Here is an 18,778-nt window from a genome sequence, read left to right as displayed (position 1 = left end):
TTCCAACGTCCAATATTTTTCATTTATTCCTTTGTTACATTTAGTTTCCTTCTTGAAATTACAAAACAAGAGTTCCTAAGCTTGATTAAACAGAGCGAGAAATAAAGAAAATTTTTTTTTGGTCTACGAAGCTAAAGCTAAATTCTATATTTTGTTCACTTAAATTCCATGAAGATTAATGATCCATAAAAATTGTTGATATTATTTTTTATAAGAATTCCCAAGGTTCTCATAGATTGCAATTTTAACAATTTGGCCAGCCACACAATTGTGTAGAGAAAGACAATTTTCTGCAGGCAGAAATATTGTAACATGGAGACGTCAAAACCTGCTGCCTGAGCATGTAGAACAATTGGTTTTTCTGCATGAGAATTAGAAAGCTGTTGCATATTTCATTTATGTAGATATAATATTTGCTACAGTTGTGCAAATGCTTTTACTCAGAGCTCTTCCCAGCGGTATGAATACATATACTAATTAAATTGATGACATATTACTTAAGGCTAATTCATTTCAATTGTGCTAATGGACCTGTTTAATATGCATTTATTTTCATCTTTCTCCTAACTCTGACAAAATTACCATCAAGGTTCCTCATTATCCTTTCCTTTTCACTCGAAGCTAAGCATTTAAAATAGAATATTAACTATGGGGTTGGAAAAAGAGGATATCGATGGCTAAGTTCTAACGACACACATCTCAAAAATAGCAACTTTTCAGGAGAACAAAAAAACGATTATTTTTTTACTTGTAAGTGTACTGAAATTAAAAACCAAAATTTCATAAAATGAAAAAGAAGCTTTCACTTGCAAACAAAGAGTTGTTTTTGCTTGTATTTTATTTTTTTAAATGTCATTACATTTTGTATAAGATACCTGTCTCAAACCGGCCCAATTTGAGATCAGTACATGTTGTTAGAACTTAGCCATCGATATGTTGGAGCATAGTTGTGCTGCCTGGTCCAGGAATTACCATACTCGTCTCGATACTCGCAAGTAGTTTTCAACTCGACTCAAGATCAAAAAGTACTACTCGCACATCCCTAAGTATATTATATTTCCAATATTTCGAGGGCGTCTAATTTCTTCCCTTATGTTCTCCTCCTCTTCCACAAGAAATCCTCCACTTAGAAACAAATTCGAAATAATGAAATAAGTGGCTTGAGCAGCTTAGTTGCTAAATACAATCCTCCAGATTCCATTCATAAAATCCTTTTTCCTACCCTTCCCTTCTTACCTAATATTTTTCCCTCTAGCTTGGTTTATGGGCATACCGTTACCATTTAGCATGCTACTCGTTCATATTCTTTGTCTCCTCTTAATATCCACCAGAAGTTTCCTCTCAGCCCACCTCAACTTCTCAATTCTTCTCCAACCACCCCAGCCTAATCTCATATTCCTTCCTCAATGCACATATGTCTACTCTGTATTTCGGACTCCTCATGACTAGTCGTTGAGCCATATTCCTCACACCCTTTACCTGTCTTGTAATTCTGTCATGCATACTTGGTCATAACACTAACTACCACAATATACATCACTTAACTCGAGATACACATTTTTCTTACAAGAGAAAATGAGAGTGCATATTGCAGAATACAAATACATAACAGAGCAATCAAAGGGTAAGTACAGATGTAAATCAGCTGTATGGAAGGATAATTATCAAAACCAGGTAATACACTAAATATATTGGTTAAGGTAGGTTAATTAGGAAATCTATACTATTCATGCCAGCCCGTCCCCCACTCAAATTACCAGTAGACCACTTCATTAGAACATATAATTATCATATATACATATCAATTTCCCCCCTCTTTCAAACTATACCAACATCCTTCTCGATTACAGTTTGAAAGAATCAGACTAAATAATAATTTTAAAAAATAATAAAAAATAAAAGGCGATGTAAGTACACAGCGAATCATGATTAATTACTAACCTTGGCTTTATCCCCTCCTGCAGCTGATGGCAGAGGTCCACGTTTCAGGTTCAGAGTTGTGTACGTAGGGCTGGTTTTAATATCACCAATTGTGACATGAACATCATCATCATCACTGTCGTCGTCTTCCTCCTCATTTTCGTTTTCTATAATTGGAATCATGTTACCAACATTAATAAAACCTTGGCCAAAACCATGAGTCAAGACATTATTCCTAAGAACACAGAAAATTACTCCTCTTCGCCCATTAATTTCAGCTTCATCTCTTACGCCTACTGAAGCACGAAAGTGAAACACATACAAAAAGCAACAAAAGAATTACATGACGGTAAACTTACCTTGCTGGGTTGTTTGTTCCGGTTGCTCCTCTTCTGCACTTAACTGCCCTTCTTCACGATCCGCAGGAATAGGATTCTAGAGCAGAAAATTTGTCATAAATGTCTTGCTCATTGCAAATAGGCTAGATACTGATATTGGCATGACAGAATCTTACCTCTTCTTCCCTTGATTCAATCACCGGTTCTTCACCCGGTGGAGCTTCCGGGGCATTATCATTGTTCTCCTCTTCCTTACTGCCATTCTCTACTGCTTCCTGATTTGAATCGCCATAAAGCCACTGGTCTTCATTACCGGAATCATCCGCCATTACTGTGCCTCTGTAGCTTATTATTTACAATCATGAAAACTCACAGTATGACGGAGAAATTCTCTAAATAACAGTTGCACTCAATCAGACACCGTTTATCACAAAAGCGCCAAATATATAATACATGAATACTGAGAGTATCCGTCAAAAGCTGAGAAAATATCTACATGTTTACCCCACCATGTCCAATGCCGAGCACCACCATTTTTCGATAATTCAGTCATTCTATACTCGCATCATAGCTCACAGCAGGCAATATGACAACAAATGTAATGAATGAAAAAGTAACCAGCCAAATATTCTGCCGGCTACTTGATTTCTCTTCAAATATGTTTCAAATTCTCGCAAATTGGTAGATTTACTTGGGTTGAATACTGTTTTTCCTTAAATCCTTTCTCATTGTTATGTATAATCCTAGAAATTGATTTAAATCATTCAATTGGTCCAGTGTCGACATGAATGGGGGCCGGTACTTGAGGGTCCAACTTTGATAAATTGAAGTTATCAGGTTAATTCCAACAATTACATCAATCTTAATACTAAACGCAGTTTATGAGTGTTTTACATTGGCTCTTTTAAATTTTTACCACGAAAAGTAGGATTGTTCATTATGCCACTTTGCGCATTAGGGTGAAAGAGTTTGTAGTAAATTCTCATACTTAGTTATAATTCATTAAAATTAAGTGTTGTACTCATAATTAATTTTTTATATCAATTTTTACCAATGAATATATTTGTTCAGATTTAATTTAATATTTTCTGTGCCTGGAGGAATTTCAATTCATAATTTCATTGGTTGAACCAGATTGAACTTCCGGCTGTCCAACGAATCTAGGTGCAATAAGCTACCCAGCATGCCACCGGCTTCCTCCTTCAATGTGACATCAAGATGGGTAAGTACTCCGTGTAGCTAACGATCAATCCTCAATCATCCTTGCAATGGAAGTGTGTTTTCTTGACTGATTTTACTTTAAATATCCAAACTTAATGTACTATAAGTTATTTATGTATTTACTTTCGTACGATCTTCTATGATATTCCTTAATTACCGCTTTATAAATAGGCGACCGCAACCATTCGTTACACGTGTAAAGAATAGCATACGTTCATGTATTTGTTGTCACGATATTCTAGTCATAAGATAACTCCTTAATAATAATCTATTAAAACGTGATCCTGGCGTTATTTATTTCTTACTTTTTCGCCGGAAAAAAATTGAAGTGTGCCACATTAAATAAACATATATTGTTTAGGAAAATCGTGGGTAAAATAGCTGGAAATAGCTCCAAGTTTCTTTTCTAAGGCTTCATTGCTTTCTTATAGGTATTTCCAGAGACCATTGGCACAAGAGGAGGGCCACTGGAGGAAAGAGGAAGCCTCTTCGGAAGAAGAGGAAGTTCGAATTAGGACGACCTGCCGCGAATACTAAGGTATATGTCATTTCTTTCTGCCCCTCTGTTTGCCTTTTATATGATGACATTGCTTTTTAGCTTAACCTGAAAATGATGAGGGTTTATAACCTCTAACGTGCTGAGGTCTTATATTTGATAAGAAACATGTGTTTGTATTTCGTCTTTAAATTCTATTGAATTTTACTTTCAGCTTGGACCTAAACGTATTCACACTGTCAGGACACGTGGTGGTAATAAGAAATACCGTGCGTTGCGACTTGACCAAGGAAACTTCTCTTGGGGTTCGGAATGTAAGTATTCTGCCGAATTATATGTTCACCCTGCTTTTCCTTGACTCTTATTTCGGCTTAATAAGCCTCTTGCAATAGTATAGATAACTCTCGGCTTACTTTCACTATTGTTTTGTGCATGGTTATACTGCACTAGGCTTCAGAAATGATACTTATGTATGGATTTTACCCACCCACGTGATGAACATAACCTTACCTACTCTGAAAGTTGTGAGGTCAAACATTAATCTGAAATCTTGCGTCGTCGTGTTTAGTGTGGGTAACCAATGCCAAATCTCACTCCCTTATTTCTTTCTAGGTTGTACGAGGAAGACTCGTATTATTGACGTCGTGTACAACGCATCGAACAATGAATTGGTGCGAACGAAGACACTTGTAAAGAACGCTATTGTTATTGTTGATGCTACCCCATTCCGGCAGTGGTACGAGTCGCACTATATTTTACCTTTGGGAAGGAAGAAGGGCGCCAAGTTGGTTAGTATTTTTACTTGAGTTTGTTTTGAGGCCTAGGATTATGATCTTAGGTTATTGTTCATATCCGTGTTTCTTCGGCATTTTGATAATTATAATGATTAAGAATGCGACAGTTGGTCTGTCATGGTTATGTTAATTGGTAAGAATAAGTAAGAACTTAGTTTTCGTAAATCCTTCGTGTAAAATTGCATGTTATTATTTTGTGCACTTACAGGGTCATGACACATGAACCCCATTATTAAGAGTAGTGATCACAGTGTCTTAGTAAACAGACGCTCTCAAAATGTGATTTTTTATTTCTTAGCATGTTGTGTATTGGGCTTTTTGATAGCTACTTTCAATGAGCTGTTTTTTCGAATTGGTGTACTGGCTTATGTTGAAATATTTTCGAAAGTAACAGTGCTGACCAAACGATTGATATTATGAGATTGTAGAGATTCCAGCCTGGTAAATGGAGGACCGAATAAGATACGTAAACTTGTGGACTTGCATGAGTTGGGGATAAATTTTAATGCATTTAAGATAATAACGCTTGGCAACTAGTGTTCACCTCGTGTTTTTACTGGTTTCTCTTGATTGTATTGGCAACTATCATTTAAATGTAATGGGAGTGAAACAGGGAGGGTTGCCTCTTAACTTGAAATTCTTTCATTAAGAGGTTATTAAAATGATGATTAATTTGTGTGTCATATGATAGAAATGATTATGACTGGCAACTGATGATTTCTTTGAAGTTATATATGGTTTCTGGATGTGGAGCTGTTATAAATGACTGCTATCTTTTTCAGACCGAGGCAGAAGAGGCTGTCCTCAACAAGAAGCGTTCAAAGAAGGTAGAAAAGAAGTACAAGGCAAGACAGCGACTCGCTAAATTAGAACCAGCTCTGGAGGAGCAGTTTCAAACTGCTAGGATTTTGGGTATGTTCTCTTATAGCATAGATTTATTGAGATAATGACAATGATGATAATTTCTTAATGCGAGGTTATTCATATGGGGTGCACTCGTTTTGAGCTAACCTCTTAGCCGATGAATAGCATGTCATAGTTACTCTGAGTTAGATGCTAGTTTCATATGCAGTCACAGCTGGTAATGGCCGTCCTTAACATTATTAATGTTCTTTTGCAGCATGTGTCTCCAGTCGTCCAGGCCAATGTGGACGTTCTGATGGTTACATCTTGGAAGGGAAGGAGTTAGAATTTTATATGAGAAAAATTAAGGCCAAGAAAGGAAAATAAACTGCTTTTGGTTGTACATTGTAAAAGTGATGGCGTGTTTAATAAATATTTAATCGCGCTAATGCTTGTAATAATTTATTTGCCTAGTGAAGCTGTTTCAATTTTGTTATAAACAATGTGGTGGTATTGGGTAATGCTATCAGTAGACCCTTACTTTTCAGGGGAATTATCATTTATTATTCTAGAAATGGCATTTTAATTGTAAAGGCAGTTTAACCCAAGGTGTCATTGCACAATCTGATGTATGTACAAAGACCCAATCCAAATTGCATGCAAGTGGTGGAATGTGTGGATGTGAGGCAGCAAAGTTGCCCCTTCTACAATTTCAAGCTCACGTTCTAGCAATTTCAACATAGTTTGTCTGAGGTAACATTCCCAGCTTTATAACAGCCTTTAGGAAATTTTTAATGATGGAGGATGTTGCTAAGTTTCACATTAAGTTTTGCTATGGTGGTATTTGTATGTAGTGCCTAACCCCTCTTGGTTAATTTTACCCTTGTCTTTATTTGTCTGGGAGTAACTCTAGGTTGATGGTCTGCCTTATGGTGTGCTGGATGATGAGGTTAAAATTATCAAATTTTTGCTATGGAGGTGGATCTCTTATAGACCGTAAATTAACTACCAAAAATTATATTTTATCACTGAAGGCTTACGAAAGCCTGTAAGAGTAGCTGCACTGCTTTGAAAATAGTTGAGAATTGTGGTAACCTTGTCTCCCCCTTTTGTTATTGTGCTTAGGTACACTGTCAGGAAGGTACTTATCCAGTGTTGTTAATGCCAAATTACTAGAGAAAGGAAAAACTTGCTCTCAGTATTCACACAGGCGAAGTCATTTTTCTTTCTTTTTAAGGAGAAATGTCTCTGCTGTAACCATGACTCGGGATAAGTTTTTCAGTTGGCACAAGACATGACAAATTCATCGTGTATAATCTTAGCTCTCACGGAGCTAGTCAGATTTAATTGTACTAAGGACCATGATGCTAATTGGCATCTGAAATAGAAGCTTTATCATAGCTCTTTTTATAAATACTTGATATGTTGTGGTAAAATGTGGAAACATTAAATATTTGAACCAAACATTATTAACAGGTTCAGGTCATTGAGGTTGCACTTAGGAGGACCTTAGTACCGTGGTGATGTTTGCTGTTAAGATTCATTTGTTTTATCTCATTCTGATAGTTAACGTTTGAATCAAGTGTGTTCAGTCAATCTTCTCGATGTCTCATTTGCTGCTCTGTTGGAATGCATGGATTTAGTAGAATCTTCTGGACAGACATTAATACTGCATTTACGTGAAGTAGTTGTTGACATTAAGCAAAAGAAATGATACTTAAGTATCTTCCTGTGCTGTTGGTATTGTCTTAATATTTTTGTCTTTTCCATATCACACTCCTTGCTTTCTACAAACGACTTGTCACCTGAGTATGAAATGATTATGTATTGGGTCTTAGAGGCATTGTGGAAAAATGGACTAAGAGAAGAAAACTTTCCTGCGCCTAATGGCTTAATATAAGGCAATATATTAGTCCATCATGTAATTAATTTTCTATTGAGTTATTCTCCATTGTTGGCTATAAGAAATGATCTTTAAAAAAATTTTCTGTAATCCCTTACATATGAACTTGGATCAGTCAGATGATTCCACTGAATGCGGTTATCTGACCTGGTTACCACTATTTTCCTCTTAACATAGTGCATATTGCGGGATGCTGGTAAGCTCCAGCCACTGAACAGCTATTAATATGTTATGTTCACAAAATTTTTAACTGGGAATGTGATGTGACAGAAAGTAGTGTCATCACAATATGGTTTAGAGCGCCAAACGTAATGCTAATTTACCTGTTCTACTATGGTTCATTCATTTGGAACCAATTATTTCTTCAGTAGACCTTCAAGGATGATATTGTATAATGATCTATCTGACTCAGCAGACTTCGTAGCGCCTAACATTAACAGCTTAGTTACACCATTTATAAATCTAGATTGGCTGTACCAATTTTAAACATGTTTGACTGGTTGTAATGCTTTGAGGAAAAATATTAATTTAACTACAAAAATAAGTGTTACAATGGCTTGTCAGAAAGACTTCTGCTTACAATTCTCACCCCAACTTCCTGGAAGTTCAATTCAGATGAATAGTTGGTGGCTGTTTCTGAAGGCCTGGTTACAGGGTACAGTAACACGTATGAGATAATGTAGGTTTGGTGAATGATTTTGCTGGACCGGAACATGTACGAATGCATGAACCGAAATAGTATTGGTTCTACTATCTGTTCATGCATTTGCACTAGTTGGTCGGTTACACGGTGGATTTTGGCGTTCATACGTTTAGACATGCGTACGTCACATTAACTCATAGGTATTAATGTATTGTGTAATATGGCCTTCATGCAGTCAATAGCATTGTATAAAAGTGGAGTATCAACAATTTGATTTTGAACTCCAAAGTTAAAGGCATCCGCATCTTCATTCTTAGCCACTAATATTCATTGCTCACTCAACCATTGTGATTTTTGTGGCTACTTCATGTTCAGGGACTCTGTGCTGATAAGGTCATCTTTCAATGAAATGGAATTGATAAAATTCCGAGGAAATTAAATCTATCTGCTGGAGTCATCAACAGGAACACTGCCAGCTTGTCACAATAGTTTTAACTCAAGTTGATTTCTCAATGTATTGAATTGTTTATGATTTTGTTACAAAGCTCTGCCATGAAATTGCTGAAAACAAAGACTAATCATCACTAAGAACTAATACTCGTAAGTTTGACCAACACTTGTTATAGTGTTACCAATTTTTAAGATCATGGTAAATTTTTTCCTGTGGAATTTTGTGATATTTTAAAGGTTATTTCGGGCTAAGAAGTACATATTTAAAAACCTAATTTCATTCAAATTGGTTCAACTGATCTTGAGTTGTAAATTATGAAACTAACATAATTTACGAATATCTTCAAGTAGTGATAGGAAGAGGAAGTTTAGAATTCCAAGTAGGTATTTTTCTACTTGCTGCTAATTTGAAGATACTTTTATGAAGTTGGTAAACACAAGGACTTAAGATGTCCGTTATTGGTAATTAAAAATTTTGCTTTGAAATTGCAGGCAAGGAAACGATATATATATATAAATATTATTAATTTGAGCATGCAACAAAAAGTTTCTTTCCAAATACCATGGACAATATAACCACCACTATGGATTTCTGCTGTAAGGAGGATCATAAATGAGTAAGAGGTTCGGGGCCAATTCCCAAGGAGTGGCTCCTAGGTCTTGCTAAACTGAGCCTCAGACAGGACCAGAATGGCTCCAACCATTGCTACCTCAGCGGTCACTTCCCTTACCCTATGCCAGCTGTATCTGACGTCCGGTTGTTTGCATTGAAAAACCTGTGTCAGTTGGAGCCAAGATTAGGTCTTTTGCATATGAAGATGCTCGTTGGCTACTGCTGACATTCAGCATGAAAGGGTTGAGTGGTGCTCAATATGCAAGGGTTAATTGATAAATTTTAAATTCTGGACTTCAATGCTAATTACTGATGCATTAAATGAATTACTTTAAATCAACAGAGTCAAATAAATAGCAGCTGGCACCTTACTTTTGATAGGACATTCAGCCCTAGTTTACTGAAAGGTGGAAATAACTTGCACCAGCTTTTTCAGTTATGTTCACCAATTATGTAATTACTCCTCACGCCACTTCTGTGCCAGTGTACTCTCTTAGCCGAATATCAATGGCATTATGATGAAAAACAGAGGTAGAAGTTCATGAGCAACAAATTGTGTGGCGTTTATTGTTGCACCAACCGGTGTGAGACAAAAGCTATCTCTCTCCATAGATTCCCCTAAACCCCTAATTTGAGAAAGAAGTGGAGCACATCTTGATAATGGGCAAGAGTTAGCTAGAAAAGCTTAATAGCTTACTTAAGAAAAAATTAGAATGGGTCATACAGAAATATATAAAGGGCATGACAATGTCGATGTATTATTTAATGCCTACTTAAAAGATGTTCGTGTGAGTATAGGAGGGGATGCAGACAGATGGAAGGATGTACAAATTTTTTTATAACAATCACTGAATTTTCAGCTATCCAGTCACAAAATGAAGGGTTTGGGATATAATTATAATCGTGACAACTGAGAATGATGTGAAGTGGCTAGGAGCAAGAAATAACTCTTAGTAGTAGGTATTCCAAAACCCAGCATGCATACTATGCTCAAGTACCACGAATGCCGTGCATCTGTCTATTTAATGTAGGCTAAGTAACAGAACTTTTTTATGGAGTTTTAAATTTTTATTCTAACATAAATAGCAAGACAGTATGGCATAGGGAATCAACAGGAACAATGAAGATTGGTTAATTATTACGTCAATGAGGGTTTCTGAGTGGGAATTCCCTTCACTAAAGTGATACAGGTTGAATCACTATTCACAGCCTTAAAACAAAAGATATTAGCTCATTGAGGATGGATGGCTTACGTGAGGAGATGCCTATCATATTGTTTGATGATTTTAAATAATGATATATTGTAAAAGCAGTGGCGCCGACTCCATGGGGCCTGAGGGGGCCCGCGCCCCCTCAAAGATTCGTTTGGGGGGGCGGAGCCCCCTCAATAATTCAAGAAAATAATTAAGTTATATTATGCTTTGTGAAATCACATAAATATATTTGTTATTTTTATTTCCCATGTTTGACGATAGTTACCTTTTAAAATAAATTCAACAATGTGTGTTGAAACAAATAATTATGAGGTTAAGCAGGTTAACTGAATCAAGTGGTGTGAATCATGGTAGTGTTTCGGTGCTGCGACACACTTTGAATTTAACCTCTTCCCAGGGCAAGACCTCCGATATGGGCCCCCCCAATATTTTTTATAAGTATTATATGTTCCTGTTGATTCCCTATGCCATACTGTCTTGCTATTTATGTTAGAATAAAAATTTAAAACTCCATAAAAAAGTTCTGTTACTTAGCCTACATTAAATAGCCCCTGTGTAAAAGATGGTTAATAAAATCGTCCAACATTATACCATAAAACGAAATGCCAATTTTCTTCCGAAAAGCATGTATCTTGTGTGACATGGCATTAATAATGCTCGCTTGTATGTAAAAGCCCATTACAAGAACCAAATACTCCAGTGATTCAACCATGACAACTTCCAATATGTGATTATAGCGTTCCACTTCATAGCCCTCAACGAAGGGCCTCTTGAAGTCTCTATTGAACTCCAAAATGTCGGATTTGGAGAAAATTACTTCATCAATTATTCACAACTGAGATATATATCAGTATTCGCTTTACAAAATTGTTGAAAACACACATGTTTCGCTCACTACCAGGCTGAAGCATTAGTAAACGAACAGGCCGATCACTTCTGTCTCATTTCTGAAATTGGCCACCCAAGGGCATACCCAGGATCATGACTAGGAGGGGCAAGCCATGGTCTTGGTGGGGGCAAGCCATAGTCTAGGGGGGAGTACCTAAGTCAAGATGTGACATCAGTTTATGAGATTATTTCCTTGAAAAAATAGTTTTATTTTAGTAACATATCTTATATGTAAATGAAAAATTTCTCAGATTCCCACCGGGTGAGATATACTCAAGAAATAGTAATTCGTTGAGAGAAGTAATCGCTCACAACAACCAACAGACGCGAACAATGACAGATACAGATGGGGGTCGTGCCCCCTCCGCCCGTTTTGCCAAACACAGCAGAACCAAAGTAATAACTTTTTTATATCATAAGATGGCATTGTCTTGTATTTATTTATTATTATAGTATTCTATCAGCGATAGAGGACAGCCTTGCCTCACACCACAGCCAATGCTTGCCCATCCAGATTCTCCCTCTGCTACCCTCACTTGTGCAGTCTGAGTCATATACAGATTACGAATTAGTCATCTGTCCCTCCAATCTACACCTATTCTTTTGAGGATACCCATTAACTTTACCCAGTTCAACCTATCAAAAACTTCTCAAAATCCATGAAACAGGCATATATGTCCTGATCATATTCTAGGGACCTCATTATTACAATAGGGTAGTTTCCTTCATCAAAGAAAACGAAAGGCATTGATTGCGATTCGTAACCCACCATTAGTGTATTCATAATATACAAATTATTTGGTTTTAGAAATACCAGTTAAGACGAATGGTAAGGGTCAATTTTATCCTCATTTGAAAAAGGCCAGATTGGTGCCCATGCGATGCCACTCCACGTGACGTCACAGGGACCTAGCTTCTATAAGAGTAGATAGGAGTTTTATGTCGTCTGAGATTACCAATGCATGCATGAGGCACAAAGCTCAGGGAAACATCTCTTCATAATCACCTATTAAAACTGGCTACGGTTGGAAAGTTTTCTTCGTTTGATAAGGTAATATTCCTTATTTAAGCCAAGCACTACCATCTAGTATGGTACTCTGCTACCTGATAGCATCCTGCATTGTATCAGCGCTCAGAGCCTCGCCCCAAGGTCACCTCACTTGTGGCAGCAGGAACCAGAACGACATCACATGGGATTTTCCCAGAATACATACTTAGCCGTTGCATTTTCGTGCTCTTGACAATTTTCACTTGTCCTTTAATCACGAGAAATAGATGTCATGATTTAAAAATCTAAAAGCATGAAATACATACTATAGGAGTAATAATCTTTCGATTTAGGCAATAAAATAATAATAGGAAACCACACTATTGCATCACGAGTTGACCTCCCTTTTCTAAAACCAAACTGATCATCACCCAAATATGTACTCATTTGTCCTCGCCTCCATTCGTCTGTTCAATATCCTCAGTACCACTTTCACTGCATGCAATATTAGGTTAATAGTCCTATAATCTCCGCATTCCGCAGCTTTCTTCTTTTTCGGTATTAGAATTAAAACCGTCTTCACGAAATCCTCCGGCCAACATCCCTCCTCATAGATTCTGCATACTAGTTCAAAAAACGTTTTCTTACTATCCTTCGCTAGATTCTTCAGAAGCTCACACGGGATATTGTCCACGACTACTGCTTTCCTAGCCTTCATATCACGAAGTGCTCTCTCTATTTCCGAATCTAATATCCCCGGCCCACGATTATCCTCCCCCACTGCACTTTCCTCCTCTAAACTCAATCTCTCCGGTCTGTTCCTTCTATCATACAGATCCTGCACCTATTTCCTCCATCTACTCTGTACCTCTTCTCGCTCTGTTAGCATCCTCCCATCTTTAGCCTTAATTTTAGACATGGCTTGTCCACTTTTGCCGCCCGATAGTGACTTAAGTTTGGCATACAACACACCTACTTCTCCATCCTTCTGGAACTTTTCCATTTCCTCACACTGTCTTTTACACCAAGCCTCCCTTGCCCTCTTAGTTTCACGTTGTAATCAACTATTTAGTTCCCTATACATTCTTTTGCCCTGCTCTGTGTCCACGTTCTTCCACTTCCTTCTCTCCTCAATTTCTTTTACCATTGCCTCAGTAACCCAAGGGTTCTTAATCCGTCTGCTGTCAACTTAGTCAATTGACTTCTCCGCCACTTTGACTCTTCCTGTTTTATTATTATCCCACCCTTCCTCTTCACTCTGTGTACTTCCAGTCTCCTGGATACAATTGTCCACTAGTTTCTGATATTCTCTCCTCATAGTCCCCTTCAGGGCTTCTACATTCCATTTCCTCGCCTTCCTAACTTTCATAAGTCTTTTGAAACTTACGTTGCATTTCATGATCACTAGGTTGGGGTCTGAATCCGCATCCACTGCAGGGAAGCTGTGTGAGTTTTTCAAACTATTCCTAAACCTCTGTCTTACTATAATGTAGTCTATTTGATATCTCCCCACATCCCCTGGACTTTTCCATGTGTACCTTCGCCATTTATGATGGTTGAACCACGTGTTTGTGATGACTAATTTGTTTCTCCTGCAAAATTCTGCTGCTTTCTCACCCCTGTCGTTCCGAATTCCTAATCCAAATTCTCCTATTTCGTGTCCATCCCTCCCTTCCCTGACGGAGGCATTCCATTCCCCCATCACTACCAGAATTTTCTTACCCGGTGTGTCTCTAATTATTTCCTCAAGGTGTCATACACCTCATCTACTTCTTCCTCCCTATGATTGCTAGTGGGCATGTAAACTTGAACCACCACAAGGTTGGTGGGCCGTGCCTCAATTTCTACCAACAGATTCCTATTGCTTACCTGGTCTATAACTACCACATGCTTACCAATCTTCCCGTTTATTTAATATGAAAGCTACCCCTCGCTGGCTTTCCTCCCCACCACTATATATAATGCTATAACCATCACTCCAATAGTCCCCCTCATCCCTCCAACTCACCTTGCATGATCCTAAGATATCTATCCTCCCTTTATCCATTTCCCTCTTAATGAAACAATGACTTGCAATTTTCCACAATAATGCAACCTTGAAATTATTGTGGAAAATTGCAAGTCATTGTTTCATCATGAATCAATTCCACTCCATCTCGCTTGATTCCTCGAATTTTATACATTTCCCTCTTGATATTTTCTAACTTCCTTACCGTCATCATTGTCCTCACATTCCACGTCCCTAAATTATTAGCCGACTTCTTCTTCTCCATCGTCTTGGTCTTCTTTTCTTCTTTCTTCATTGCTGCTGATGATGGTCATAAGTCTCTGCAAGGATTTCGCATGTTGACGACCCTGAGGGCCTTGCCGACCTTGCTACCGTGCCCGACACCCGCCCATTGCGGACGGGTCCCGGTCGATGAGGTTCCGAGGCTCATTTGGTTGTACTCCATGTTTTTTTAGGGAAGAGATAGTTGGTAGGGCTTCCCACTTCCATTCCAACAGTGTTTTTCACGTGACACCATCACGTGGACTACCTTTCGGCTGGCTCCTACCCTTCGACCCAAGGTTCTTAGACGGTAGTTTAGTTCTTACTTTAAGAACCTTGCCTTCGACCTATCTGGCGGGTGACCCTACCGGGAATAATTTAGAATTAATCCCACCAGTGCAGCTCTAGGGGTCATAAGAACTCGCAAGCCTTTCCACCGCTACCGCCCAAGGGAAAGTAAAAGTTTCTTAAACTCTGGGGCGTAAAAAATACTCTGAAACTCTGCATCAAGGGCATACCCCGGATCAAATATAGAGGGGGGCAAGCTGTGGTAGTTCAAGTTTTAACCTGGATAAAGTTGAGGAAGCCTAAATTTCAAGAAAATTATAAAATCACCATATATTTATTTAAAAAATTGTTTGCTCGAAAATAATATACGTTAATTATAATTATGTATATGCTTTACACTATTATAACTTTTCTTGGATTTGATGAAAGGTTGTACAAATCTTTCGTTTTGGATAATTACTTCTGCTTCTGGGGGGGGAGGTGGCAGCTTCCCCCTCCTGCCCCCCGCTGGGTACGTCCATGTGGCCACCAGATGTCAGCTACTTTGATTCCTTACCTACCTTGATTCTTGCCATTATCTTATTTGAGTGTTGGTATATGTATCCGTCATACACCTAGTGCATCTGTTAGGTAGACTTAAGTCTGACAATAAAGAATTGTGACAGACATCTTACATGGTAAAGCAGAGCAGGCTCCGATAAGACAGGCTGATGTACTTCTTATAGTTGGTCCCACCAATTCATGTTTGCACAGCAAGAAGTATTAAATTGTTTTATTTGACATTCTGGTGTCCTGCATTATCAATTTGCATATAAATAGTATTTTTTTTTAATGACGCTGAATTTCAATTTCAACATCCCATGATTCTAGTTGCGAAGGGCGAACGTTCCGGCCGGCGTGAATACATACGCAACGATAATTTTTCCATATTTCGGACGGTCATCTCGAATCAAGTATTCACTATTAGGATTTAAACTGTGGTTTTACGACATTATGTTATCCTGAACTCTAATTTAAAAAATGTGTTTGGTGCATTTGAAACACTAGTGCACTTCCCTATTGTTTTAATTTTCAATATCTGTGTAGTAATTATTTTTGTTTTGGACTATCTTAAAATTACATAATTAGGTTTGTTTTTGAAATGCTGAGTTTTTAGTATCTGTATTAAATCATTCATTAAACTGCAGTTTCCTAATTGCGGACTCTGTGAGGAAGTTATGGATTTATCTCTGATTACAACTGCGGTGTCATCTGCATATATCATTAAGTCACTATATGGTAGGCCATTTACATAAATATTAAATAAGAGTGGCCCTAGCATTGACCCTTGAGGTACTCCAGCAATCACATTCTCCTATTCGCATGAATACTTCTTTCCTTGTTATTTCTATTTCAAGGCAGATCCCTATTGGAAATTTCTTATAAGAAAATTTCTTATCAGAAATTGGACATATTTCTTATAAGAAAATTTCTTATAAGAATTTTTCTATAAGAAAATTTCTTATCAGAAATTGGGCATATTTCTTATAAGAATTTTTTTATAAGAAAATTTCTTATCAGAAATTGGGCATATTTCTTATAAGAAAATTTCTTCTAACTATCAGTTACAAAATGTTATTTATAACAAATTTTCTGATGGAAATATTTATTATAAATATCATATCAACATGCTTAAAACACTTGCGCAAACTTCTATAAAAAGCTACATAAGATTTACATCCCTACTGAGAGTACAAAGTTAGCATTATACCTAATTCAATCCAAATGTAGACGCCTATATCTTATACAGAAAACCTAATGATTTCCCATGAACCAAATGTAGATGTCTATCATCAGTGTACATCAAAAAGGACATTGAAGCCCTGTAAAGTTCACCTGGCTGGCCAGACAAGGCGAGATACCATAGAGGTCTTTCAGGGCATGGGTTCTGTATAGGGTTAATGTCCCCACATGCTAAAAGAAACTAAAATCAATGAAACCAACGATAGCCTAGAATGATGGACTGATAATTGAATACAACTTTGGCAATCATTATGCAATGAAAGATACAGGAATTGCAATATGGAATATGATTTAACCTGGAGAATTGAAGAAGCAAATGAAATAAAATTCAAGTTCCACTGGGGATAGGTACTTCAAGAAATTATATGGGAAGGAAGAGTAAAATTTGATAAATCAAATGCATATGAGCAATGTTTATTTAAGATACCAGAGAGAATGAGACCTCTACATGCAGATTTGGATAGATAATGAAAGAAATAAGCAAAGCAAAATGGAATTTGATGCCATTTTGGAGAAAAGGATATGTAGAATATGGCTAACAATAATTGCAAGATTTAGGGAAATTAATAGGAATCACAGAAACACTGATTGAGAATAATAGTTGATGTATTTTCCATAAAATAATAACTGTGCAGATGTTGGCATACTCGTACAAATTCATTCTCATTCTCTTCAGAGACGACTAAATCACTCACTTTGTCCATTAAAACACTGTTTTCATTAAAACTTCCTCTTATGTTAGATATGCCACAATCTGAAAAATATACATGTCTATCTAAATTAATGATGAAAAGTTTAAAATTCAACGAAACTATCTGTTTAAGGTAACATAATTTTAGGAATGCCAGTTTTTTAATACTTACCAAATGAGGTCAATGCCTTATTTTGGTTCGAAGCACACGACTTATTTTATTAAACTGCTATCACAAAGACATAGTGAATGATTAACATATAAAAGCAATCCCTAGCAACCTAACAACCAAACAAGTTTTGGTTGTTAGGTTGCTAGGGAACCATGTGATCAGTATCCTGCAACGTATGCAATTGTAGTATACATCGTGGTTATTCATGGCCCATATCGAACTTCCATCGGTCAAGTAATCTGTAGACTCGAAACAGACAGATCTTTTAAGTCTACAATTTTTCATATGCCCTCAGCGATATATATACTAACAAGTCGCATTAAAGAAGCCTCCGCTTCTTGGAACCATTTATGTCAAATACCATGCTGAAAAAAACCAGGAAATTGGCAGAACATTACTTAAAAAAGAATTATACATAATTTCAAAAAATTATCCTATGTAGAATTCCTTAAATAATTATCAATTGCCAACATAAGTTATGGTGACACGCCTGCTGGATAAAAACCTAAAAGGTATGCGACCCGCGCAGCATTATTGTAGAATTCTATAAGAAATGCAGATTTCTTATAAGAATTTTTGTAAGACTTATAGAATCCTATAAGAATTTCTATCAGACTTATAGAATCCTATAAGAAATCTGTAAGACTTATAGAATCCTATAAGAATTCTGTAAGACTTATAGAATCCTATAAGTCTTACAGAATTCTTATAAGAATTTCTGTAGGACTTATAAGAAATTTCCAATAGGGATGTAAAGCTTGATTCAGCAATTGATTTGGTTATCTTATTTATGAAGTCAGTCAAAGCTTTGGTTGTTGAATATCCTTTCTTATAATCATGTTGTGCATTTGATAGGATTTTATAAGTATGTATGTGGATAGCTGACTTTGGAGAAAAATTTCGAATATTTTTGATGGACTGTGTGGGAGAGAAACAGGCCAGTAATTTGAAATTGTATCTACTTTCCCTCCTTTAAGTCATTGGCGGATAAAGATGGGGGTGTGGTGGACACGTCCCCCAATATTTGTTTAAAAATTTGATATTTTAATTGAGTGGCGAATTACCGTCAGCACATATTAAGTTTTGCATGATTCCAGGGTTTGATTGTAATAATTGCCACCCGCCATCTCCTTCCAGCTTCTCCAAACAGTTCACTTTCTAACCGCTAGAGAGCAGGCATGTCTATATTTCGCCGGACTCTGTATTTCGCCTCCTTTCACTTAAAGACCTAAGAGGTGTACAGGCGGCGGTTGCTCTGATTGCAT

General features: G+C 37.1%; 2 protein-coding genes across 6 annotated transcripts in view; one reads left to right on the top strand and one right to left on the bottom strand.

The window, feature by feature from the left end:
- Positions 1-2,919, bottom strand: part of LOC124160887 (pre-mRNA 3'-end-processing factor FIP1) — a 29,224-nt gene extending 26,305 nt beyond the window's left edge. For 2 of the 5 annotated variants that reach the window (XM_046537004.1, XM_046537006.1), the window contains exons 1-3: positions 2,435-2,919; positions 2,280-2,355; positions 1,942-2,087 (exon numbers count right to left, since the gene is read on the bottom strand). In XM_046537004.1, the coding sequence (XP_046392960.1) occupies positions 1,942-2,087; positions 2,280-2,355; positions 2,435-2,587 (375 nt within the window). In that variant the 5' untranslated portion in view covers positions 2,588-2,919. The remainder of the gene's footprint in view (positions 1-1,941; positions 2,088-2,279; positions 2,356-2,434) is intronic. The other 3 variants (XM_046537007.1, XM_046537005.1, XM_046537008.1) reach the window with 3 other exon arrangements.
- A 484-nt stretch (positions 2,920-3,403) lies between these two features.
- Positions 3,404-6,061, top strand: LOC124160886 (40S ribosomal protein S8). Its single transcript, XM_046537003.1, has 6 exons — positions 3,404-3,480; positions 3,911-4,017; positions 4,190-4,289; positions 4,588-4,763; positions 5,552-5,681; positions 5,890-6,061. The coding sequence occupies exons 1-6, from the start codon at positions 3,477-3,479 to the stop codon at positions 5,997-5,999; spliced, it is 627 nt and encodes a 208-aa protein (XP_046392959.1). The 5' UTR covers positions 3,404-3,476; the 3' UTR covers positions 6,000-6,061.
- The last annotated feature ends 12,717 nt before the right edge of the window (positions 6,062-18,778 follow it).

This window comes from Ischnura elegans, chromosome 6 (assembly GCF_921293095.1).
Source record: "Ischnura elegans chromosome 6, ioIscEleg1.1, whole genome shotgun sequence".
NCBI classification, from domain to species: Eukaryota; Metazoa; Arthropoda; class Insecta; order Odonata; family Coenagrionidae; genus Ischnura; species Ischnura elegans.
The sequence above is the reverse complement of the archived record's forward strand: the minus strand, read 5'-3'. Positions and strand labels throughout refer to the sequence as shown.

Excerpts from the sequence above, each read along its gene's own strand:
- LOC124160886 (XM_046537003.1), top strand. Across the intron at positions 4,290-4,587 it reads CTTCTCTTGGGGTTCGGAAT|GTTGTACGAGGAAGACTCGT; the intron begins GTAAGTATTCTG and ends ATTTCTTTCTAG. Across the intron at positions 5,682-5,889 it reads TCAAACTGCTAGGATTTTGG|CATGTGTCTCCAGTCGTCCA; the intron begins GTATGTTCTCTT and ends GTTCTTTTGCAG.